This window comes from Anguilla anguilla, chromosome 5 (genome assembly GCF_013347855.1).
Source record: "Anguilla anguilla isolate fAngAng1 chromosome 5, fAngAng1.pri, whole genome shotgun sequence".
NCBI classification, from domain to species: domain Eukaryota; kingdom Metazoa; phylum Chordata; class Actinopteri; order Anguilliformes; family Anguillidae; genus Anguilla; species Anguilla anguilla.
Window position 1 is genome coordinate 62,451,123 of NC_049205.1, and position 26,539 is coordinate 62,477,661.

The 26,539-nt window shown below is 49.1% G+C and overlaps 2 protein-coding genes across 10 annotated transcripts in view; one reads left to right on the forward strand and one right to left on the reverse strand.

The window, feature by feature from the left end:
- Positions 1 to 30: 30 nt before the first annotated feature.
- ncapg (non-SMC condensin I complex, subunit G) lies at positions 31 to 16,521 on the reverse strand. Of its 6 annotated transcripts, none has more exons than XM_035417011.1 (23): positions 16,426 to 16,521; positions 14,558 to 14,677; positions 14,082 to 14,306; positions 13,201 to 13,429; positions 12,717 to 12,862; positions 12,540 to 12,624; positions 11,607 to 11,799; positions 11,074 to 11,223; positions 10,295 to 10,435; positions 9,364 to 9,487; positions 9,168 to 9,257; positions 8,561 to 8,740; positions 5,632 to 5,751; positions 5,243 to 5,353; positions 4,492 to 4,611; positions 3,879 to 4,142; positions 3,399 to 3,580; positions 2,852 to 3,023; positions 2,295 to 2,465; positions 1,643 to 1,781; positions 1,113 to 1,163; positions 554 to 620; positions 31 to 295 (listed from the first exon to the last, which is right to left on the reverse strand). In XM_035417011.1, the coding sequence occupies exons 2-23, from the start codon at positions 14,663 to 14,665 to the stop codon at positions 163 to 165; spliced, it is 3,201 nt and encodes a 1,066-aa protein (XP_035272902.1). In that variant the 5' UTR covers positions 14,666 to 14,677; positions 16,426 to 16,521; the 3' UTR covers positions 31 to 162. The 6 variants fall into 6 exon arrangements, with proteins under 6 accessions (XP_035272902.1, XP_035272905.1, XP_035272904.1 ...); XM_035417014.1 differs by lacking the exon at positions 16,426 to 16,521 and adding an exon at positions 15,395 to 15,484; XM_035417013.1 differs by lacking the exon at positions 16,426 to 16,521 and adding an exon at positions 15,391 to 15,484.
- Positions 16,522 to 19,221: 2,700 nt separating this feature from the next.
- Positions 19,222 to 26,539, forward strand: part of fam184b (family with sequence similarity 184 member B) — a 36,256-nt gene continuing 28,938 nt past the window's right edge. For 2 of the 4 annotated variants that reach the window (XM_035416501.1, XM_035416503.1), the window contains exon 1: positions 19,222 to 19,860. In XM_035416501.1, coding sequence (XP_035272392.1) covers positions 19,720 to 19,860 — 141 coding nt within the window. In that variant the 5' untranslated portion in view covers positions 19,222 to 19,719. The remainder of the gene's footprint in view (positions 19,861 to 26,539) is intronic. The other 2 variants (XM_035416502.1, XM_035416504.1) reach the window with 2 other exon arrangements.

The following is a 26,539-nucleotide window of genomic DNA, read 5'->3' on the forward strand; positions in this document are numbered from 1 at the left end:
AGGTTATGTAATGGCGCAAGTGCGTAAACATTCCCGTTAGAACTGGTCCTTTATTGAGTCATACAAGTAAAAGGTTTACATGCAGTACAAGCAAGCTCGCATGTACACACATGCACGCATACACACACACATAGAAAAAGCACATGGCGACATTTATAGAGGCTATTCGGATCCATCTACTTCCTGGTTTATCAGAGCGGTGAGATCCATCTTGGTCCTCTGCAGCGCCGTACTTTTTGCCCGTCGAGATGGCCTGGCGACAGGAGTAGGGGCTTCTGGGACATTTTCCCCATCACTAACAACACACAATCACAAAAATGCAGTAAGCTGCCATTTCTGAAGCAAGCTTTAATGCTACAGAACATTCCAGAGCACTCTGCACATCTATCTACTGGCAATGCAGCCTCTCCACTTCTCCAAGTCTGTCTGGAATAATATCGCTTTAATCATTACAAGGCTGAGCTGATTTTAACCGAGGAAGTAAAATGCCAAATGCAAATTACATTTCAATTTTCATCCCAAAATAAGAAGAGGAAAACAAACGCAGGTGTACCTGTCGCCAGACGACTCCCTACCCTTGCTGAATTTTGCCACTTTGGCTGTGGTTGTTTTTCTCTGACCTGAAAGAATCCAGAGGGGAAAATTACTTAACACTCTTAAGAACTTTCACATTAAAAAGGGCAGGGGAAAAAGACAACATTTGTGTTGAGCTGAAAGCACTCCATTCTGCACTGGAAGGGAGCACTCAGACAGCTCTAATGAATCAGCTTCCTGTATATCGAGCTCAGAGGACTGGGAACATGACAGAGAATGTAGGTGAGAGGTCATCCAGTTCAGCCGAGGAATGCATTCTCAATGCACCGTGTCCTTGTATTAAAGGATTTTCTTAATAACCGGAATGTACAGTTTGTTTCAAAAACACCACAGTTACTATATTCACCAGTTTCTTGCCTTTGAACAGTGGGAAATCAGGTCATTGGTCTTATCACTTGGAAAATATGTTTTTATGGTTTTTTATAAATGTATGTCCACATACTGAAGGGAGGGCACAGCTTTCTGCAAATGTACTTGTTCCAGACAAACAAGCAACATAAATACATCCAGGCTCATACCTCGCTTGGGCCTTTTGCTGGCTGTCAGGTGCTCCTCGCAAGTCTGTCCATCTGTGAAGAATCAAGGGCAATGTGTAAATGCACACTGTGTAAATGCAGTTTTACATGCATGCAAAGTATAAATACACAAAGTTTAAATGCATGCAAAGTACAGGCTGGGAGTCTGAATCTCGCCTTTTCAGACGTCTCTGTTTCTTCCAAAATCCCCTCCCTTCCCACGTGCACTTACACCATTATGACTTTGCCCATCTCTGGCCCTATTGCCGTTTCCTTGCCCTAAACGCACTTTTCCCCCACTCACACTGACAGAAAGCATGTGCTAAAGGGCTGAACCGTGCAGAGTCTGCATGGACGCATGGCTGCATGGACGCATGGCTGCATGGCTGCGCCCGGTCATTAGACCCACCGCAGACCGTACCGGGCTCACACACTGCTGTACCACATCCATAAGGGCGCCGCTCTCAGTACACAGGGGTACAAAGCCCTGCATGTAACACACGCCAGCGAGAGGTATTAAAATGAAGTGTTACCTTCTGGGCCTTCCGTTTCTTCCAAGGCCTGCTCCGGGCCGGCGTTATCCTGGGGCACACCGCTTCTGTCCTTAGGACCCACTTTCAGCTGACACAGCACTTTCTCAATCGCTCGCAGACTTATCTTGTCACTGACCTCCTGCAGGTGGGGACATGAAGAGATGAGCCACAGGTAAGCAGGTAGAGTGGACTGTGGACACTGGGACACTCTGTAATAGACAATTCACTCTGCCAAGCCTGAAGTGCGAAGGCAGCAGAGCAGGTGAGGAAGGAAGGAGACCGGGAGGACCAGAACAGGAACACAAGGCACTAGGACTGCTTCATCTACTACCTCTCCAGAACTACCACTGGTCTGTCAAAATGGCAGATTCCTTTTCTTATTCTGTGATACGTGCTTGGTTATGCTACAAAAACAAATACAAGTCCCACGTCAGCCTGCTATGTAGAGCCAACGGTTACCAGGTGAAGTGTCCTGGCTAGCCAACCTACCACTCGCCCTTCCACCGTATCTTCTAGTTGTTCTTTAGAACAACAGAACGTGCCCCACCTACAGGAACAGTGTTCTTAAGGGCACGGTTCTAACCTGGTGGACCTCCTCCAGGTACACACTCACACCTCCAGGAGCAGCGTTGTTAAAGAGACGAGGTCCTACCTGCCGGACCTCCTCCAGCAGCAGCAGCACGTCCTTCTTGGCCGTGCTGTCCTCGGTGCTCAGCTGCAGGGTGCTCAGGCTCCTGGCGTACAGGCGCACCTCAGGGGCCGAGGGGTCCCTCAGGATCTCGTTGCTCAGGCGCACGGCCAGGGAGTCGTGCACAGAGACGTCCTTAAGGGCAAACCAAACCGCTCCGATGAGACACAACCTGACACTCATCCCGCAGCTGCAGTTCCCCAGGCTGGCCAGCTCCAGCGTCTCTCAGAACTTTAAATGATTTACTCTAGTCCAGGGGTGGCCAACCCCGGTCCTGGGGTTGGCCAACCCTGCTCTAGTCAGTCAGTGATTGGCTGGAGTCCGCACTCCTGGCTTGCGAGGCCTAAACTGGGTGCCGATCGAAAGATCATCACAGAAGCCTGAGGACACTGCAGCCCTCCAGGACTGGAGTTTGAGCTCTACTCAAAACCTACTGATCAAATGAATCACTTGCCCAAACTCAAATTAAGACTTTTTTTGACAGCATGCCTCTCTTTGTGAATGTTCTGCAGGACCGGTACCTGAAAGCCGGCGTCCTTGCTGGGATGCGCCAGGGCGTCCGGCCTGGTCAGCTCGATAAACAGCTCGGCCACGTTGGAGACGTCCACCTCGGCCAGCGGGGACGTAGCGGGGGCGTTGAGCAGCGTCTGCATGGTCGGGAGGAAGCTCTCCTCCAGACACTCCTGATAGGCCCTGGAGAACCAATCAAAACGGAGAACCACCGGAATAAGCTTCTCCCATCCGGAACACTCCTCCAGGCATCAAAAACACTCGCGTTGTCTGTTATTCTGGACCTGAAGTTATTATTATTTATTTTTTTTTAATTTTTTTTTTTAAGTATGTCACCAGGGACCCTTGAATAAGCAGAACCAGCAGGGTCATGCTGTAAATACATATTGGAACAGAGAGGAGAGGAGCACACAAAGTGTAGGTGTTGCTGGGTCTGGTGTGCCCTTAAACTGCTTTGGGGGAAAAAAGGTCCAGTACCAGAGACGGTCCAAACACAAGCTCCGTGTGGGTACTGAGTGAGGAGGACGGTGCCCCCTCGTCCCGGGCGGGCACCCCTACCTGCTGTCCCGCGAGTACAGCTGGAAGAACACCCCCAGGCAGTGGCGCAGGCGCGTGTCGTCCTCGGTCACGGGGTTGTACCACAGCAGCACCAGACGGGACAGGAGCTTGGCGCTGCACAGCCTCCCGGAGTACATGAGCTTAGCCAGGCCCTCCGCCGCCTCCGTCCTCAGGTCAGAGATCTGCGAGAGGAAACCAGATGCTCCACTCAACGTGGTTCAGAGTTCCAGAACCTTCCAGGCGGACCTTCAGAATCACATGCGGGTAGGCAAACAGTTCTCTCACCTGCCACAGCGGCGTCAGTTTAGCCCCGTACTTAAAAGCAACCTCTACATACTAGGGTTGTCACAATACCAGAATTTCAGTAGTTGATACCAATACCAGTGAAATTCCACAATAATAATCCCTGCCGCTAGCCGCTAGCTGCTAGCAGAGAGAGAGCAGCGGCCTGTATGAGCTTGCAACGCAGAAGCGGCGTACCTCACTGTCCAGGAACTCGGACAGCATCCTGAGGACGCTCTGAGCAGTGTTCTCGCCCTCGCCCTCGGGCCCCTGGGACGCCTCCTCTGTCGGGCCTCCAGCCGGGCGGCCGCCGTCCTCTGAGCCCGAGTCCTCTGAGCCCGAGTCTCGGGCCGGGGGCTGGGGGGGCGTCTCTCTCACCACGTCGAAGCCGTTGAGGTGCAGCTGGTCGATCACGGCCTTCAGAGCGCTCACCCGGATCTTGGGCTCGTCCAGCTGGGCAATCTGACACAAACAGGGACATACGCAAACATTCAATCACTCAGAGAAAGGACAGAAAATCCCTGGTTTGGCCTACCTGCAGCAGGAGCCAAAGTTTGCGGTTGGCCTACCTGCAGCAGGAGCACCAGGTGGCAGTTGGCCTACCTGCAGCAGGAGCCCCAGGTGGCGGTATGGCCTACCTGCAGCAGGAGCCCCAGGTGGCAGTTGGCCTACCTGTAGCAGGAGCCCCAGGTGGCAGTTTGGCCTACCTGCAGCAGGAGCACCAGGTGGCGGTTTGGCCTACCTGCAGCAGGAGCACCGGGTGGCGGTTGGCCTACCTGCAGCAGGAGCAGCGGATAGCGGTATGGCCTACCTGCAGCAGGAGCACCAGGTGGCGGTTGGCCAGGTCTTTGCTGTGCAGGGCACAGGTGCCCAGGCAGATGACGGCCATGTTGCGCACGGCGGGGTGAGCGCTGGCGATGCCAGGCAGGACCTGTGGGGCAAAGCACCAATCAGACGCTTCACCTTCCAGTTACCATAGCAAATGACCCCAAAAACCCCGCCCCCAACACGGAAAGCCAATCATTTCAATTTATAATTAGCCTATCAGGACCCTGTATATGGCACTTTTCTAGGGGCCTAACAAGATTGGAACTGTTTATCACAAAAATAAATACAAGAGGATTCATCCACTGCAAATATGGAGCTTGAGCTGAAAATCAGTTTAAAATGCCTACCATGTAATTATTGATTTTACCCTTATTTTTAAATGCATTGTCCTTTTCTATCCCACTGTGAAATACATTCAGCTGCATGACTCCATGTATTAAAGGGGCTTTATAAAGTTAACTAATGCCTTCCACTGCTGAAGAAAATCAGCCTTGTCCAGAATCTGTGTTCATGCATAGTCTGTGTCAAAGCATCAAGATGCTATAAAGCATTAATCTGTAATATCCCCCCCCCCCCCACTCCTACTCATTTACATCCCTATACACACATTCCTCAGATTCACTCTTACCCTCATGCAAATTGTTCCTACCTGACCCTGAAAAAAATGGCGTTAGCAGTAATTCGCATTTTTTGTATATATTTTTAAAAAAGCATTAAAAATGCAACTGACATACCAAAGACTCAAGGATGGCGTTCATTGTGGGTCCAATGCCTTTCTTAATGGACATCTGCTTCAGGAGCTCCGAGCACATTGTCAGGCATTTCAGCAAGGTTTCTGGATCATTCTTCGGGAACATAAAGGAAACACATTCACAGTGAATGGAATAATGCAGCAAATGCCCTGTTCTCTCAGCACTCTCTCACTGTAATTATGACCATTTAAGACACTCAAACTTCCAGTTTCAATGCGCATCTTTCAATGCCAGTCCTCAGCCCAACACAGCTCGCCAACCACGCAGCCGATGTGTGAGGACTGAACTTTAACACTTCAGAGCGAGTGCCAGCTCATCGTGTGTAGTGCATGTGTTTGGGGTTGAATTATGGGAAACTCCAGGACTTTTACCTCCGGGTCATTATTAGCCGCTCGCTCGATTATTCCGCTCTCTTGGTTGTGTACACACATCTCCGAGGTGGAAAGCGCTGACGGTTCGGGAGAACTTCCCTGGCTGTTATAGACAGGGGGCTTTCCAAGATTTGAGAGACAGTGTGACACATCTGGACCAGAGGCAGCGAAACGCACAAACTGCAGGAAGCACTGGTGGGGGGGGGGGGGGGGGCAGCCAGAGCACGGCAGGTGAGGGGGGGCAGCCACAGCATGGGCAGGTGGGCAGGGTCAGCAAGAGGGGTGGGATCAGCGAGCAGGGCGAGATCAATGAGCGGGATGGGATCAGTGGGTGAGAGGCGGGGTCAGTGGTCGGGGTGAGATCAGCGGTCAGTGCAGGATCAGCGAGCACAGCGGGACGGGGGTCTGATCCAAATCAACTTTCACAGCCCAACAGCCGCTCAGAATCAACACATTTCACTCAGGCATAATCAGAACCAAGCCGCTCCCACATTCAGAAACTAAAGCAGCAAATTAAAACCAACGGGGGGACCACATGGAGCATCTGCAGTGAATAACCGCAAACATGAAATGTCTCACTGAAAAAGACGACTGCTGCAAATTAACTCTTTACAGTATTTCTGCTGAGGCAGGACACAGGATAAGTATGAGAAACTGCCCATCCTTTAGGGTGTTTAGGTGCCTGGAGAAAGCACAGGAAACACAGCGGGGGGGGGGGGGGGGGGGGGGGGGGGGGGGGGGGGGGGGGGGGGGGGGGGGGGGGGGGGGGGGGGGGGGGGGGGGGGGGTCCCTAGAGTGTGACCATGTTATTCTTTCCTGCAGCAGCGGTAACCCTCTGAAGGGCTCTGCCACACACACACGCGCGCGCGCGCACACACACGGAGACGCACACACACACACGGAGACACACGCACACACACACGGAGACGCACACACACACACACACGGAGACACGGAGACACACACACACACACACGGAGACACGCGCGCACACACACACACACACGGAGACACGCGCGCACACACACACACGGAGACACACACACACGGAGACGCACACACACACACACACGGAGACACACACACACACACACGGAGACACGCGCACACACACACACGGAGACGCACACACACACACACGGAGACACACACACACGGAGACACGCGCGCACACACACGGAGACGCACACACACACACACACACGGAGACACACACACACACACACACACACTGAGACGCACACACACACACACACGGAGACACACACACACACACACACACGGAGACACGGAGACACACACACACACGGAGACACACGCGCACACACACACACACGGAGACACACGCGCACACACACACGGAGACACACGCGCACACACACACGGAGACGCACACACACACACACACGGAGACACGGAGACACACACGGAGACACACACACACACACACGGAGACACACACACACACACACACACACGGAGACGCACACACACACACACACGGAGACACGGAGACACACACACACACACACGGAGACACGCGCGCACACACACACAAAGACGCACACACACACACACACGGAGACACGGAGACACACACACACACACACGGAGACACGCGCGCACACACACACGGAGACGCACACACACACACACACGCACACACACACACACACACACACACGGAGACACACGCGCACACACACACGGAGACACACACACACACACACACACACACACACACACACACACACACACGGAGACACACGCACACACACACACACACACACGGAGACGCACGCACGCACACACACACACAGACGCCGCCCGTCGAGCCCACACACGTCACGACATCATTTGTCACCGGGGCGAAGTTGCGGGGACATAAATGCCATTATGATTACAGCATGCAGGGCGAGGAGCAGACACACACGCAGTCCCTGTTCGGTTTCACTGCAGCCCCCCGTCTATTCAGGGCACCGCGCTCACTCCCCATGCGCGAGCTGCAGCGGCCGGCTCTGCACGCTGCACCGCCGCAGCGGAAAACTGAAGCCTCTTCTATCCACACCTCAGCCAAACGAGAGATCCCGCAGTTTGCAGAATCTGAAGCATCGGTGATCGTTTGAGCTGGAATGCGAGAACGCGCGCAAGGCCAAAATCTCCCGCAGGCTCGGAACGTCAGCAGCACGCTGAAGGGGTGTGCGCGCACATTGCGTTTGCACACCAGGGTAATTCGCTTATTAGCGCGTAGCATAAGCCACTCTCCCAGCCACTGACACAGAGCCACACCAGCCAGGGACAGCACATTTCACCTGTGAGTAAATTACCCTCAGTGAGGAGCAGAGACAGAGGGCTCTTTCCAATCACTCGTTTTACCTCCTCGCATCCTTTCAGCGTCCTTTCCTCGCTTCCTCAGCTCCACCCGACAGAGGATGCAAGGAAAGGACGTTGGGACGAAGGAACAGAGGAACCGCGCATTAGGCAAATGGAACGTGCTTCGGTTTGAAGCCACGCCAGTTACAGACGTGGCAGGTGGGGAGAGGTGAAAACACAGGTCGGTCAGTTACACATCCCGCGTTCCACAAAGGATGCACTCGTGTTTCCTTGCCCAAGCATCCTAGCTCCTCCAGGGAGCATTCAACAGGGCTGAAACGTCCCTAAAGATGGCGGCCCGCGATCGATTTCTGGGCAAGACGAGGACCGAGGAGACGAGGATGGATAAAGCGAGGGACTGGAATGAGCCCAGGGTGTCGACCCAACCTTCTTACAGAGTGGGCAAAGTCTGGCAGCCAAGCATCCTTCAGCATTACCCTTCTCTTTACAGCAGAATCACAGTTCAGCACCACAGCCAAGCCACAAATAAGCACAAGCACAAAAAGACACGATGTGCAATTAATAAATAAATGAATAGATAAATAAAATGGCCGACCTTCTCCACGCGGACTTCCTTCATGTCGGGCTGCTCGGCGTCCCTCATCAGCTGGTTCTTGAGGTTCTCCAGCTCGGTGATGGTGTCCTTCAGCTCCGAGGCGTGGCTGAACTCCTGGGCGGCGATGCACTCCTCCAGCGACTGCTTGGCCTCGAAGATCTTAACCTTCACCTCCGCCAGCTGTTCAGAACAGGGGGAACGGTCAGGTTTCGGCTCCTATGCTACGGGGCAAAGCGGCTAAAGGTTTCTGCCTGTGCGAGAGGTCTGCAGTCATTTCCACGGCAGTGTCAACCTCCAGACCGCCTTTCTGATTTAGGGGGCAGTGTACGCAGTGTAGCGTAATGGGTAAGGAACTGGTCTTGTAACATAAAGTTCACAGGTTCTGGGTAGGACACTGCCGTTGAGCAAGGTGCTTAACCTGCATTGCTTCAGTATATATCCAGCTGCATAAATGGATGCAATACAAACACTATGTAAAAGTATTAGAGCGTATGCTAAATGCCTGCAATGTAAATGTAAATGTAGTAAACTAATGAACTAAATGAAAAACAGAAAAGAGTGTATCACACACACACAGGCGTGAGAGAGGGAGAAAGCCGTCACTCACCCGGACCTGCCTCCGCCTGGTTTCGTTCTCGTCGATGGGGTCAGTGACGGGCACGATGGGCTCACGCACGTCAGAGATGATCTCCGCCACCTTGTGTCAGTTCACAGGAACAGAGAGAGGCCTTAATGAAAGGGGAGGGGCCACAGAGACTCCGCCCCAAGTAACGGGCCACAACAAACATGGCCGCTTCACTCACGACTTGGATCCTGCGGTCGTCGTCCTTCAGGAGGGAAACCAGCTTCTCCACCAGCAGCGCTACCAGAGCCGTGGGGGTGTTGGGGAGCACCAGCATCTCCTGCAGGACGGCCAGAACCCTCTTCCTGTGGGACAGAGAGACAGGGAATGAGCACAAGCCTCTTCCTGCGGGACAGTGAGATGGGTTAAGAACACAACCCTCTTCCTGCGGGACAGAGAGATGGGCTATGAGCAGAATGTGTTTCCTGTGGGACAGAGAGATGGGCTATGAGCAGAATGTGTTTCCTGTGGGACAGAGAGATGGGCTATGAGCAGAATATGTTTCCCGTGGGACAGAGAGATGGGCTATGAGCAGAATGTGTTTCCTGTGGGACAGAGAGATGGGCTATGAGCAGAATGTGTTTCCTGTGGGACAGAGAGATGGGCTATGAGCAGAATGTGTTTCCTGTGGGACAGAGAGATGGGCTATGAGCAGAATATGTTTCCCGTGGGACAGAGAGATGGGCTATGAGCAGAATGTGTTTCCTGTGGGACAGAGAGATGGGCTATGAGCAGAATGTGTTTCCTGTGGGACAGAGAGTTGGGCTATGAGAGGTAGAGAGGGCATGCACAGTGCACTGCTCTTAACTGCACTGCGAGACAGTGAAGGACAAGGGAATTAATAACAACAATAAAAACAACAGCCAATAGAAAATAAACATTTGTTTAGCAAATTTGATCCAATGCATTTCAACCCAAATCACTTTACACATCCTGCAGAAAAAAGGCCGTGATAATACAATCAAGGTAGCAAAATAGGATGTAATAAGCGATAAAACCTCTTGCAGCTGAAAGTTAGTGAGTTCCTTACTGCCAGACTATTACGCGTGGCAGATAAATGGGGGGAATAAAAAGGGGAAATCACAGACTGTGGAAACGAGTGCACACATCACCTTCCCCCCTCCTCCTCGGTGTCCAGGCAGCCCACCAGCGTGACCAGCTCCTGCCCAACGAACTCTTTGGTCATGGCCAGCTCCACCTTGCTGAAGTCGGCCTTCTCCTCCTCGGTCAGAACAGGGATGCTCTGCAGGTACCTGCGAGAAGATGAGTAAATCAGCCTGCAGCATGCGAATCCCCCGTTACCCAATCAAGAGCAAGGAAGCCATCAAGAGAAGGGCTGCCCAACCCTGCTCCTGGAGATCTACTGTTCTGTAGGCCAGGGCTGCCCAACCCTGCTCCTGAAGATCTACCGTTCTGTAGGCCAGGGCTGCCCAACCCTGCTCCTGGAGATCTACTGTTCTGTAGGCCAGGGCTGCCCAACCCTGCTCCTGGAGATCTACTGTTCTGTAGGCCAGGGCTGCCCAACCCTGCTCCTGGAGATCTACTGTTCTGTAGGCCAGGGCTGCCCAACCCTGCTCCTGGAGATCTACTGTTCTGTAGGCCAGGGCTGCCCAACCCTGCTCCTGGAGATCTACTGTTCTGTAGGCCAGGGCTGCCCAACCCTGCTCCTGGAGATCTACTGTTCTGTAGGCCAGGGCTGCCCAACCCTGCTCCTGGAGATCTACTGTTCTGTAGGCCAGGGCTGCCCAACCCTGCTCCTGGAGATCTACTGTTCTGTAGGCCAGGGCTGCCCAACCCTGCTCCTGGAGATCTACTGTCCTGTAGGGCCGTGCTGCCCAACCCTGCTCCTGGAGATCTACTGTCCTGTAGGCCCCATGCTAACGGTACTTACCCGTACAGATACTCAGCGAACACGGCTGCCTCGGGCAGCAGCTGCTCCAGCATGTCCTCCCCTTCGTCTCCTTTGGACTTGGCGAACTGGCAGAGCGCTCTCCAGTACAGGACCTTCTCACAGGTCAGGCTCTCCACCGGGATCAGCTTCCTGCAGTTAGCATTCAGACGAGGATTACAGCCCATTCTTACGTTACATACGTTAGCATTAGCTCACTGCATTTGGGGGTACATTAGCATGAGCTAGCTGCGCATGGGGTCAAGTTAGCGTTAGCTCGCTCTGTGTGGGGGTACATTAGCGTTAGCGCACTGTGTGTGGAGGTACATTAGCGTTATCTCACCGCGTGTGGGGGTACGTTAGCATTAGCTCGCGGCGTGTGGGGGTACATTAGCGTTAGCTCACTGTGTGTGGGGGTACATTAGCGTTAGCGCACTGTGTGTGGAGGTACATTAGCGTTAGCTCACCGCGTGTGGGGGTACGTTAGCATTAGCTCGCGGTGTGTGAGGATATGAATGCGTTAGCTGGCTGCAGACCTGCCGTCCAGCTGCACGCGGTCCTGCAGCAGCTCCTCGGGGGTCCACAGGGTGAAGACGCTGCTGAGGGCGGAGGCCGCCACGTCGGGGCTGTTCTCCACGTCCAGCCGGTGCAGCAGCTCCAGCACGTCCCCCTGCAGCAGCTTCAGCCAGGCCGGGAGCAGCTTCCTCTGGACCACCTCCTTCACTGCAGCTGGGGAGCGCAAGGAGAGAAACACACACGCATGATAACCTGCACACGCATAGAACACACACACATGCAGGATAACCTGCACACGCATAGAACACACACACACGCAGAATAACCTGCACACGCATAGAACACACACACACACACGCAGGATAACCTGCATACGCATAGAACACACACACACGCAGGATAACCTGCACACGCATAGAACACACACACATGCAGGATAACCTGCACACGCATAGAACACACACACACACACACACGCAGGATAACCTGCACACGCATAGAACACACACACACGCAGGATAACCTGCACACGCATAGAACACACACACGGAGGATAACCTGCACACGCATAGAACACACACACACCCACGGAAACATGCACACGTATAAACATGCGCATGTCAACATACAAATACACAGCCCTTTAATAATAAACATGCACACACACATAATTAGTCACACACACACAAACACAGATGTGTACGCATGCACACAACTGCACATGTATGTAGTTTTAATTATACCAAATAAAAAGAAAAACTGGATGAAATTTCATCAATCCTATACCCCAGGTCTCATCATGCAGCTGGTGAAAAGTTCATCCACTCTTGAGACAAACAATATAAGTACAGGCAGCAGGAGGCGCTAGTCTTTCCTGCTTACAGTTTCAAAAATGCATGGGCTCAGCCAGCAGGGAGAACCATAGAGAGCAGGCAGAGCAGCTCAGCAGTTACCTGAGGCGTCGTTGAGCCCCCGCTGCAGCAGGCTGACTCTCTGAGCGATGGACAAGGCCCTGATGTGCACCTTCTCAGCGAGGACCTGAAACCATAGAGAGAGAGGGGGGGGGGGGTTATTCAGACACGGAGCGCGTCAGCGACCCGCCACCCACCCCGCCCGAGCGCGACACCCACCTGGTACGCCAGCTTGCGCACGTTCTCCTTCACGTCCCGGGTGCGCCTGAGGATTCTGGGAAGGGTCTGGGCGCAGGGGGCGATGCAGGACAGCACGGCCCGTCTCACCTCGGGGTTGGAGTCGTTCTCCAGGATCAGAATGTAGGCTTTCAGACGGGGACAGAAGAGAGCACTCGCTTAGTGTCGCCCAAAACTTCCCTGCAGAACAGATCACTTAAACAGAGAAGTGATTTCACTCCATTAACCAGGAAATACCAATTTAAACACCCAGAGAAAAGGACTGTGGGTAAGCGGTGGGGTGCATTTCAGGCCGGTAAGCTAGTTCCAAGTTCCCACGCATACCAACGTTAAAAAGTGGTTTTCGGGAGGGGAGGGGGATCAGACACCTTTGATGGTTGAACAGTCGGGGTTCTGTGGAAGGGGGGGGGAGGGTGGGCACCTGTGATGGTGGGACAGTCTGGGTTCTGCAGGGGGGGACACACACCTGCGATGGTGGGGCAGTCGGGGTTCTGAGGCTCCTGCAGCCGGGCCATGGCGAGGGCGGCCTGGATGCGGACGTTGGGGAACTTGTCGGTGACGCGGACCAGCATGGTCTCGTGGATCCGGTCGAAGAGGTCGTCGTCGATCTGCGCGTTCTCCGCCATGCTCCCCAGCACCTTGTTGATGAGCTGGCAGGCGCGGAAGCGCACCGCGTGACTGTTGGCGTTGTGAGACTGCGAAACGGACGGGAACGGCGGCGGTGAGCTCCCATTGGTCAGTCGCAACGGCACAGCAACACAATAAGCACAGTCGGCCCTTTAACCTACTGCCAATGCACAATCCAGATTCTCACTGAAACTAAAGCATTTACTCCCTCAAATGTTTTTAGACCTCGAGCCATCACTTTCCCCCCCTTACATTTAACGTGTTCGTTACAACCACAGAATAAAGGTGTGTTCATTTTTCCAAACACAAATACATGAAAATAATAAAAATGTGTTCTTAATCATAAGGCGTCACTTAAGCACATCTGCTCTATATGGGTAGTCACTTAACCTCTAACTGGTAACCCACTAAACAGACACCCTGGTAATGGAAATACCATGGGCCTGATTAACCAAGACCTTTGGCACGTGGAAAACCATTTAGCATATGCAAAACTAACAACATGACCAATGATTGGTCATGGTATTTCTTTTGCTCCAATCATTCGTTGTGTTATTAATTTTGTGTGTCTGCTAAAAGGTCTTAGTAAATCAGTGCCTGTGTCCCTTAAGCAAAAACAAAAAAAAAGTTTTTATCTGTCAGGCCAACAATAGAACACCAAAACCTCATCTAGTGGGTAAAAACATTGTAGCTTCCAGGATAAAAATCAAAATTGCATACCTCCAGCAGGAAGTTAAACAAATAGTTCAGGAAGGGGTTGTCTACTTCTTCCTCCTCCTCCTCCTCCTCAGCGGCCTCCTCGTTACTGCCAGGGATGTCGAAGCAGGTGGCGAACCTGGAGACGAAATCCATCACGTTCTCCACCACAGGCTCCCGCTTGTACACGATCATGGCATACTTCAGATAATGCACAAACTCTTCATGGAAGGCAGATTTATCTTCCAGCTGCAAACAGACAATAAAAAAACTGATCAGCACTTAAAATATACATTAACTGTCAGAATGTGTGCAAGACAAAGCATTTACCACTCAGACCTCAACTCTCTTTCTGAAGCTCATAGCATGTTATCAGCTTGTTGTACGTGCTCTTCAGAAATGCACAGCAGGTTTCTGAAGCCCACAGCATGCTATCACCTTGTTGTACGTGCTCTTCAGAAATGCACAGCAGGTTTCTGAAGCCCATAGCATGCTATCACCTTGTTGTACGTGCTCTTCAGTGCAGCCACGAGCTTCGCTTTGTTTTGGTGTCCCTTCTGGGCCCTCTCAAAGGCCTCTTTGATTCCCAGCTCACTGTCGGTCGTCATCTTCAGCCCCCCCTGCCAAATAAAGCAAAACCAATAAAAAACAACCCAGAACACCGTAACTGACCAACAGCTGTACCTACTTTCCAGACTGTTTGCTAGCTAGTTGGAATTAGGGGTGGGCGATAATATTCTATATAATTTTGTAAGGGATACAACGTGCAGCACGTAGAAACGGCACGTATCTGTCTGGCAGATATAGAGGACGGGAGCAATGAGTTAGCCTTCAGGAATTCCACTTTTATTGCCAATACAATTTTTGTTCAACATCAAAATTAGTTACTTTTTTCCAAGTCGTGGAAATTAGCATTATTGTTAACACACTGCATGTGCCGCTATGCTTTTTGAAACAGATCAAAGTACTTTTTCTAACCATCTTTAACAAAACAATGTCTCAAGGATATCTTATTTGCTGTAGTTTAAAAGCTTGCTATGCAGCATTTTCGCAATTTTAAAGCGTGCAAGAGTCACTGACATCGTGTACTGCAATGTACACCATAGCGGGTACAATTATACGACAAGATTACTGCAAATTGTGCCCGTTAATTCAAATCGTGGTCGCTCACTGATTTAGGTCGTTCGCAGCTCCTCGCGTGCAGAGCTTTTTTTGTTGTCGTTAGTATAATGTTTTTTCTGTCGATTCTAATGGAAAACACGCTATTATTTCCGACTTTTCGCTGCGTTTCCAAAAAACGCTGCAGAGCTGAACCGTTATTGCGAGCTCTTACCTACTTGATTTTACTTTAGCACAACATTTCTGGTTAGCAGTATCTTAACACCTCGTTTCCTCTTTCACTTCCGTTAAAAAAAATCTCAAGAATGCAGTGCGTAATCTGGCTAGCGGTTTCAGCCTGAAACCGAACTAGACTAGCTACATTAACTAGTTAGAAAATTTCTGCAGAGTGTAATGTATCTGCCACACCCTGGCGTACCACAGAAAAACAACTTATATATGCCGTAGTTACGTTACTGCTATGTACAAGTGCATTATCGTGATTCGTGTTTAACTTCCATAGGTAGAACAGCATTTGTCCAGCTACCAATTTGCAATTAATAGCCGTGTCAAAATGGTATAATTTAAGATGGCAGTTGGTAGTTTCACCTAGTCCACCTAGCACAACGAAGAGAAGGTACTCATGTCGACTTCTTACTCGAGTTGTCAAGCGTTATGATCAGTCATGTCTTGTATTACTGTAGTGTTAGACTACTCTGCCTTACAGCTTAATGTAAATATCCAACTTAGAAAGACAGAAAAGTCACACCGTTGCTTTGCTTGGTTGTTGACTAACTTGCTAGCTATCTAATAACAAAACACACGCTACCTACTCACAAATGAACAACCCCGATTCCAAAAGAGCTAACTAACGTTAGCATAACTATCGATAGCAATTTTTATTTAAGTAGTCTAGCGAGACTGTAGACTAACTGACCTAACGTTAGTTAAGATACGTGGCATTAACGTTTAGTCTAGTCAGTTAACCTTAGATAAGTTAATTATTAGTGCAGACTAAGCTCGGTGAGTTCGTTAGGATAGCTGACTATAACGATTCTAGCAGCAAACCAATCTAGATATGCTCCACAGCCACTCAAACCCGATGTCAGCGCTAACTTACTAACGACGTGGGCTATATTATAAAACGAACTAAAATGAACATAGTAATGAAAGCCACCCTAAACATCTAAAAACGTAAAGAGTCATGCTTGATTAATAGAACATACAACAACCAATTCATAGTCATTTCGAAATTTAGCAATATCCTTACCGTTAATTTTTCTTCCAGATACAAGTTAGCTAACTTTTAATTTAAACTGTTGCACGTCAACTGTGACAAACAACCGCCAGTTTCAAATTTTAATCTCGCGAGAAGTGGGGCGTCGTTTTTTCCTCTCGTTCGCAGAGATAGTTTATCATGATGGAGATGACGCCCAGAACGATCATTTTGGTTCGATAATCTAGTTTCAGGAAAGACGTTTGTTCCTCAAATAATTGTAAGTTAGTGATTAAATATCAATAATTTAGGTAAAGAACTTTTAATGTGAAAAGAACAAAGTCCTCCTTATTGTTTTCAATTTCAAAATACATGCGACACATTCTTTAATTTGCATCATAAATTTCATGTTAAAGTATAAATGCAAATCAGGCTATGTTTTTGCCAGGAAACTACAGGGCAAGATACAATGTGCAAAACAAACAATACACCGTGCTGATAAAGCGTTTAAATTATTTGTAAATAGCCTTATGTTACTGTGAATAGTATATCCTGTCCTTTATATCTGAGTGAATTGAATGGCAGACCTTTTCCTCTTTTCGCGTAATTTTCTTTTTCTTGTTTGCTTCTGGTCTACAGAGTCCTTAATTATTATTTTTTAAACACTTTCATTTTTATTCTCCCCCTGATGGCACACATCGCTGTTTAATAAATAGCATCAATAAATCCTGAAACTGATGGGGCAATTCCCATTGAGAAAACTATGCTTGCTTGCATCATTTACAATTATGGTCGATTTCGAGAGAGAGAGAGAGAGAGAGAGAGAGAGAGAGAGTGCATGTGTGTATGTAGGGCCCGGTATGTCTCCACCACGTGACCTGCAGGGATTTAAACTTGTATTTCAATGGTTGTCCTCCAGGGGTCCCCATAGGCTCTCCAATGGCACAGTCAATGGCCTCTTTCGTACAATTGAGTTACAGTTTGAGCCATTTATAAAAATGTTTTTAAAATGTATTAATATATTTTTAAAAACAATTAGTTGATCTAATATGGGGATAGTTAAGAAGGAACATGGATGGATGGAGTTTAAATTCTATGAAATTCATGCCTTTGAGCCAGTGGTCCTCATTCCTGGTCCTGGAGGGTTGCAGGGTCTGCTGTCTTTTTATTTATTTATTTATTTATTTATTGGCTACTCAGCACTCAAGTAACACAGCAATTTATTGCCTTTGATTACACAGTTAACTCAGGTCACCTGGTTTTTGGGTGTGAATCAGTTGCTGATCTTAAGGAAAAAAACATAAAACCTAAAAGAAAAGCAACATAAAGCAGCGGTGTCCAATCATATCTGAAAAGGGCTGGTGTGGGTTCAGATTTTATTTTTATTTTTTATTCCCACCACTAACACACCTGTTTTTAATTAAAGTTTTGATTGAATACAGTGATTAGTTAATTTACTGAATCATGAGTTCATTTTGGGCAGCACGGTGGTGCAGCAATAAGGCTCAGGTTTGAATCCCAGCCTGGGTCTTTCTGTGTGGAGTTTGCATGCTCTCCCTATGTCTGGTGGGTTTCCTCCCACAGTCTAAGGACATGCAGGTTAGACTGGAGTCTCCAGATTTCCCATAGATATGAGTGTGTGAGTGAATGGTGTGTGTGTCCTGCAATAGATTGGTGTCCGGTCCAGGGTGTATTCCAACCTCTCACTCAGTGTATGCTGAGATAGGCTCCAGAACCCCCTGCAAACCTGACCAGGAATAAGTGGCTATGGACATTGGATGGATCTATGAATTATTTTTTTGCAAGTTAGATGTTATGCAACTGCTCTCATTTTTAATGTGCGTGCATTTCCCACTGCTTCTAACAAAACCTACCATGCCCCTGTACAACGCTTAAACATACTGCAGCATGTCCACCGTAGTAAGTAATCTAACTGAATTTAACATGAGAGTATTGCTTGTAAACATCGCTGTCAATCATTGTCTGTGCTTAAATAGCAGCAGTTACTTTATCAGCTTAAATATCGAGGAGGTGCAAATGGGATAATTGTTTGAGAAGGGGCTTGACAAGGAGCCTATTGCGACCCCTAGCTGGTGGAGGACTGAAGTACGATGTGAGAAAAGAAGGGGAGGCTAACTTGGTGGCCCTAGTAATGAGAGTGCAGGGAAGGATTTTTGGAAGTGACACTTTTCCCCCTCGAGTCCTGTCCAAGACCGTATTCTGTAGAGCTCACGTTGGAGTCAGCTGCAATCGAATTGTTTGGTTCTGTCACTTTGAGCCCTGTCAAACTCAATGTTGCCTACAGGCGGCTGTTGTTTCACTGTAGAGGTCATCTCTGTTTTACCACAGGGTAGGTTGCAGAGCTAATGCAAATCGATCTTGGGGGGAGGGGAGTTCAGTAGCTAATTAATCACAGTGTTGAGTATGATTACCCTTTGTTTATCATTTCAGCCCCTAATATTTATCATTAACGATTACAGTGAAATGTTAATAAATGGATTTGCATTTCTCACGTTTAGGTTGCTGGAAGGTGTTGCTCTGAAATTATCTCATGTCATGCATAGCCCACTCAAAAGGAAATTACATTGTATACCCAAAAAGTGACTGTGACAAGCATGACTACCTCAACAAGCCACACACACACACACACACACAGACACACACTCACCACACTCACATGCACACACACATACACGCACAATTATGCGCTCTAACAATACATTTAGCTGATGCTCTTATTCAGGGACTGAATTCAGACTTTTATTAGTAATAATACTACCAGTACTACTCCTGATAATAATAATAATAATAATAATAATAATAATAATAATAATAATAATAATACGTAAAAGCTATTTGTACTGTTGCAGATAGACAGTTGTCAACAGGAGAGAGCAATAGTGTACAGTCTTGTGCAACAGCATGTGGGGGAGCACTGCAGTGCTCGCCGCCACCGGTAATGTTACACTGCTCTCGCGCTCTCTCCGCCCTTGCCGAGAGACAGGTGTTCGGAACACATGCCTTCATCAGTGAAGACGCTTGGTTAAAAAAGAAAAAGAAAAAAAAGTTGACAGCGCCGTATCGCCTCTGCGTCGCCGATGGAATGTGCCTAATACTTACCCTGTAGCCTTATGTCAACCGATGGCAAACTTAGGCGACTGCGTGACAGAAATGGTCAGATTTGAATCATGCTGTTCGAATTACGCAGTGCAGTGTATATTTATTTATTTTTTTCGATGAATGATGGAACTCGCCTTTTCGACAGCCTAGGAGCTATCCTTGAATCGTGGCGTACATTGGATTCGGATATTAATTTGTGGGATTTTAGGAAGAAACTTGCGTAACGTTATGGCTTCAAGCTCCGCTAAAGCAACGCAGCCCGCTGGAGCTTGCAACGGGACTGCAGCAGACTTCCCGAACATCGAACAGGAGCTATATGACTACCAGATGCACACAAAAATGTGCAAGAAAATTGCACAGCTTACAAAGGTAAGAATAACATTGGTCTGGCACGCACAGCAGTTGCGCGTGAAGTCGTTATTCGCAATGGCAGGTGCAGTAACGTATTTACGAGGCATACGACAGTAGCCTGACATTTCTTTAGTGGTTTGAATTAACTGACCGCTGGTTTAAAAAAATGGACTAAGCTTATTGGCAGGCACCTTTCAGGGTAAATTTTATAGCTTTCCCCAGTACGTGTGCTTAAAGATGGCTGCATTTTGAGGTAGCCTAATGCCTGTGTAACGGGTTGACAGCCCATTAAGTTGTATGGCCAAGAGGTAAACAAAAACGAGCATAATGTAGCCAGTCATATCTTCTAACTGCTACCATTATTCATTGTTAAAGTTTGAATACACATTGTACGCGTGGAATTGGTATAACAGGTAAAGGCACTCTCGATATGTTCATTGCAGCGTAATCATGCTGTTTAATGACCAAAGGTATCCTTTCGGAAATGACTGACGAAATTTATTTATCATGATAGTGTGTTATAAATGAGGACAGGAGGACAGGTCTGACAGCTACCTAACTCCCTCCCAACACACAAAAGAAATTTAAAAACATCGCTATAATAAAAGACAAAATAAACATCCAGTAATTACCCCACATTGGACTTTAATTTTCAACGCTTATTTTTTTGACGCTTTTAGTGGGCTATTTGTGTGGCCATTTTTCTTTAAACATTAAATACACATATGTTCTCTCTCTCTCTCTCTCTCTCTCTCTCTCTCTCACGCATGCATGCACACATATCTATTGTTCTGAGACAGAGCCCAGATGGACCACACTGTGTAAAATATGTAAAGGCATTTCTACAAGCGTTTGCAGTTTTTTAAATGATACATACGCACCGAATTCTTCAGCGCAGCATATAAAGTTAATTCAAAAGGACTGCGGACGAACCTGCGGTTGGCACGTCTTGCAAGTCTCTGAACTCTACATCACCTTCTCGCGTTGTTACAGAAGTGGCTTGGTCTGTAGGCCGTGCCGACCAGATCAGGCTGTTATGTCAGCAGTTGTGACAAAGCCAATCTCGTGTCAGTCATTTTTTCACTTTGTTAGTTGTAAGCAGAATCCTTGTACCACGGCTCTCCAATTGGTCTCCCTCTGTTTTTTTTTTGTTTTTTTAAAAATGTCTTTTCCCGTATACCTAAGCAGAAAGGCCTGTGGCCGTCTCTTTGGCAACATGATGAAACCGAACAGGGTTTTGAATGCGTTCCTCCAGTAACTAAATTTCTGGTTTGTGCTGTAGCAGTTTGGGTTGAAATTATTTGCATCATTTGACAATTCACTTTGTCAAATAACAGCTTTGCCTCAAATCGCTGAGTTGGATAATTTACTTGCGGTCCTTAAATCAAACCTTTGCGCGCTGCTGGATGGCTCGTTCGGTTGAGCCCCGAGGTCTTGGGTCGAAGGCGGACCGTTCCAGCGGACCGGCTGTGCCTGGTAGCGCCCTATGAGGTGATGCGTGATGTCGGTCGCGGATGGGCGGGTTCAGTCGGTCAAGAGGTCTGCGTTTCGTCTGTCTGAGCGATCCCCGCTGGTCGATTGGGCGCCCATGCGTCTGCATTTCACAGTCGCGGATGAAAGGGCTTCCTCCGACTCCACTCTGTGCAAGCTTAGCTGTAGTCTACACTCCCAAATCGCCAGTGGTCAGAGTTTGCCAGAGTTTGCGCTTGAACGCGGCTGGGGTTGCGGATAATTAGACATTCCAAATCAGTGTGGGAATTGGACCCCCCAATTTGATGCCCCACTTTGGACCCCCAATTTGATGCCCCACTTTGGGCATCAAATTTATTTAAAAAAATGAAAATTAAAAGAAGTATTTGAAGTAGTTATTGTTCATTGTATCGTTTAGTGTGGAATTGAGGGGTCCTGTTGCACGGGAATGTTGAAAACATTCCTAGAATTTCTGGTATTTCTGAGGATATGCAAAGATGCCTGAGCGCTCTGCAGAGAAATATGTCCAACATTCTGTGCAGGGATTGTGGGAGAGGAAGCCAGTCTGTTATCTTGGGGCCGGTCCATGCACTGGATTAATATGCATGACTTCTCTCTTCATTACTGACCAGAGAATGAGCAAATCAACTAGTGTGTTAAAACTGGAGAATGGACCGAATTCTAGCTTTTTTTTTATGGCAGACATTGTTGGCATTTGCACAAGCTTTAGTAACAGCGAGGGTAACATCTGCTTCTGGCACTAGAGCCGGGCTGTTAATGAACTCTATCCTCTTACTCTTTGGTAAAAAAAAAAAAAAAAAAGAAAAAAATCTCTGTCCAAACAAGTGTGTGTTAAAAAGCAGAAGGGTAACCATGGAGACATGGCTTAATTACAGGAGAGAGCATTGTCGTCCTTGGTGTGCTGCACCAGAATGTCTCTCCCTCTCATTTCAGTGGGGAAATAGAGGGGGAAATAGCGCGGGGGGGGACACGCATCGCCAAATATCAGCGGCAGATCGGCAGCCGACCTGCTCGGCCCCGCGCGTCTGCGTTTCCGCGTGTGAAAGACGCCGGTCTCGGCTCCAGCCGGATTAGCAGTCCCCCGAGGGGGGGTGGGGGGGGGGGGCGGATGCTAAATCGGCGGCCCGGCCCAAAAAAGATGCGCTGTGATAGACGCGGCGATCCACTGCGCCTCTGCGGGCCGTCCAGGCGGCCGCCGCGAAGCGATAATGGATTCTGACAGGGGTTTTTTTTTTTTTTTTTTTGTGTGTGTGTGTGTGATAATACTCCGGTACCTCTCACGCGCTCTTCCTCTCTGGGAGTATCGGGTGGTACTGATCGAACAGTTTCTGTTTGCATCACGGCGGAGCGGATCCTACCTCACTACAGACACGCGGTGACCGCCGCGCGGCGCGGCCATGCCTGTAACCCGAGCTCGGAAAACCGTACACGGCCGAGGGAACGATCGATCGATTCTCGGGTCGGTCGGTTTGGGGATGCTGCTCTCCCAAATCGACGGAACGGAACGGGTCGGAGCTGACAGGCCGGCTGCAGGGCAGGGCGTTTGGCTGCTGCGGTGCGGTGCAGAATGCAATTAAATGCAAATGTTTAAAGGAGGGCTCGGCGCGGCTTGTGTCACTTGTGGAAACGAGAGGGTTGGCGTCTGAACAGAACGTAAGGAAACCCTGAACCGGGCCGAACTGCCAGGGCTGTATAGGGATGGGGGCAATCCCTCCCTGCCATCCCAGTATGGCCATTCAGACAGCAGCCATTCCACATCATCATGCACACAGTCACAGGCCCTACAACTCACACTCTGCTGCAGAGATGGGCGCCGAGGGCCTTGTCTATTTCTGGTTTTCATGCCAGCTTCTGGCCTTAATTACACAATTAGCCCCAACGTTTAGGCCATCTGGCATTTCGGCTACATTTTCATGGTGAGCGCGTGAATGACAGCCCAAAGACTGTTCTCGCGTCTCCAATGTACGAAACGTTTCACTGTGATCTAATCCACGAGCGAACCAGTGTTCGGTGAACACAGCCAATTAGATTTGCTCATTTAGCCCAGGAAATGGGTGGAAACAAGACCCTGCACACACACACCTGTGTACCTGCACAAACGGCATCCCCTGCGCTTTCTGTGACCTTCCAGTTCCGGTCTGTGCATTTTCACTGGCCCTCCAGGACCAGAACTGCCCACCCCCTGTCGCACTGTGATGCTTGTTCTTTGAGGGCGGTCCACAAACTCCACTGGCACACGCACAGCTCTTGAGCTAATAGCAACGTTTAAACAAACAGTGCATTATATTTATTGAGCAGACATTCTTATCCAGAGCAACTTGCAGTATAAGAGACCATAAGTGTGTCCACCTGAGTTATGTGATCAGCGGTGCCAGACCTGAATAAAAACAACATTCTCAGACCGGCTAGCGAACTCGCTCCACTACTGAAGCGCTAATGCGAGCTAACTATGCTAACCAAATTGGGACGGTGGTTATCTCATCTGCCAAGTTACGCCTTGGACCAAAACACAAGGAAAGAGAGAAGAGACTGACATTTCGCTCCAACCCTAATCAAGCACCCCCCATTCATCAGCTGGAGGTCTCGCTAAGCTGGCTAATTTGTATAATCATAAGATCTTTCTTAGGCTTGGAGTGAAAACCTACAGGACGGTAGATCTCAAAGAACAGGGCTGGGCAGCCATGCCCTAGAGGAAGCTGGGATGTGATTCTCCTTCCTGTTGAGTGCCAGTCTGTTCATATTTCTGCAACAGTGTGTCCGTTTCTACTTACACTTTTAAAAATTTAATATAATTTTCCACTTGCACTGCATTAAGTAAAAAGTGAGTAGAAGGAGGCTGTAATAGCACAATCAGTCGGATTACACAGATCGTTACCGCCTGCCTCCCCCTCCCATAGTCAAATTTGTGAAAACAAATGGAAATGTTTAACTTTTCAAAAAATAACACATTCCCCATTTGTCTCTCGCAAAACTATTAATTGTCTTGATGTTATCTGTGTTATCTTGTGGGCGGCAGTGTAGTATAATGGGTAAGGAACTGGTAACCTACAGGTCACAGGTTCGATTCCTGGGTCGGACACTGCCGTTGTACCCTTGCGCAAGGTACTTAACCTGCTTCAGTATATATCCAGCTGTATAAATGGATGCGGTGTAAATGCTATGTAAAAGTTGTGTAAGTCACTGTGGATAAGAGCGTCTGCTAAACGCCTGTAATGTAATGTGTTTGTAGCCACAAAAAACGAAATCCTAAAGTACTGAATGTGAGTGCAGTGTGTGGTTTAACGTTCTGTAGTGTACATGTCATCGGTATTGGATCTGAGCGTGAGGTAAATGGTTTTGACTGTTGGCCCCCTCACAACAAGAGAGGTCAAGTACAGAAATATAAGCAGCCAGCGAGAGCAGCCTGGGATATACGGGGCTAAAGATAACTGGCAGGGGTATGTTCAGTTGGGGGGGGGGGGGGGGTTCGTGGGGGGGTGAGAAAGAAGACTCCCGCCAGCTGTTCTGCGTCCCTGACAGCAGCAGTTTCTTTTTTAAAACGCCAGATCCGGGGTGTTACTACGGCAACGCCACGGGAGACGTCCGTCACGTTACCGCGACGGGGGGGCGCCGCACGCCACAAAAAAAAATTCGGCCCCCCCCCCCCCCCCCGATTCTTAACGGCTCGGGTTGTTGACGGGCAGCTGTGCTCTGGCGGAATGAAGTGAGGAGAGAAGGGGGGGCGGGGCTTCCGCGGCTGTCACTCACTCCGCGGTGTGAGACCAGGGATAAGAGTCGCGCTGAGATAAGGAACGACATCCCTGCCACCGCCCGCCAAAACCCGCCAACGATGGCCGAGATTAAACCTGGGTGTTATAAGATCCCAAACGACACCGAGGGGGTTCTTCTCTTTAAGGGAAGGCGAAACCCAGGTTTCGGGGATTTTGTTTCGGGGGTTTTATTGGATGTTCCGGGTATCTATAAAGCAAACTGAAGCCACCGACTTTTTCACATATTTCACATACAAATATCTGCACTTGTCTAGGTGCCGCCCTGCTGTGCCTGTGGGTTCCTTTAATAAAACAGATGCCGTACTGGTGTTAATAATATCAGAGTGAACAGCAGACATTTTTTTTCAGTGAAACGCCATACTTTAGGTACGGTTTGTCAGCAAGGCTTTTAAAAAAAAATCTAAATATACTGCGTGGGACTTCATTTACAAGTTTTGACTTGTGGCGGAGGGTGCAGTGGGTAGCACCTGTCGCCTCACAGCAAGAAAGTCCTGGAATCCGGCCTGGGCCTTTCTGTGTGGAGGTTGCATGTTCTCCCCGTGTCCGTGTCCGTTTCCTCTGGGTACTCCGGTTTCCTCCCACAGTCCAAAGACATGCAGGTAGGCTAATTTGGTGACTCTAAATTGCCCATGGGTATGCGTGTGTGTGTGAAGGGTGTGTGCGCCCTGCGATAGTTTGGCGGCCTGTTCCAGCCTCTCTCCCAATGCACGCTGGGATACGCTCCAGCACCCCCTCGCGGTCCTACCCAGGATAAGCGGGTATAGATAATGGATGGATGGATGGATGGATGGATGGATGGATGGATGGACTTGTGGTGGTCGAGCAATGTAGCGCAGTTCTAGCTGCGTCATTCTCCTCCTGTCTATTCTGCCCCCCCCCCCCCCCCAGGAAAGAGCCCAGAAGCCTCATAAAGCGTCAGATCCACTAGTGGACCTCTGGAACCTAAAGTGTTCTGTTTATGAAATTTAAAAAAAACAATTGAGCTGACTCAGAGCTGAATGAGAAAGACACTTGTGTTTTTGGCTTGGCAGATTGATTAAGATATGGCTGACATTTGGCAGGAGGTACAGGATGAACGTTAAGATATTGGGGGGGGGGGGGGGGGGGGGGGGGGGGGGGGGGGAGTCTATGATTGAGAGTCTTCGGTTTGTGCTCAAATCAGTAACTGGGAGAGTGGTGCTTGCAGAGGTCCTCTGAGAGTGATCAGACTCCTCTCTCTCTCTCTGCTCACAACGATTATGCTCAAGGATTAATGTTTTCATTATCCTCACTGGCAAATTTGCCCGTTTCATTACACGCAGTTTTTCATTTTCCATCGTGACGTGGGCAAATTTGGCTTGCCTCGCGAATTAATGAATAAAGACGCGTAATTGAGTATTTTTGCTAAATGCAAAAAATAAAAATTGGAAGCACGTGTTGTTTATTTTGCATATAAA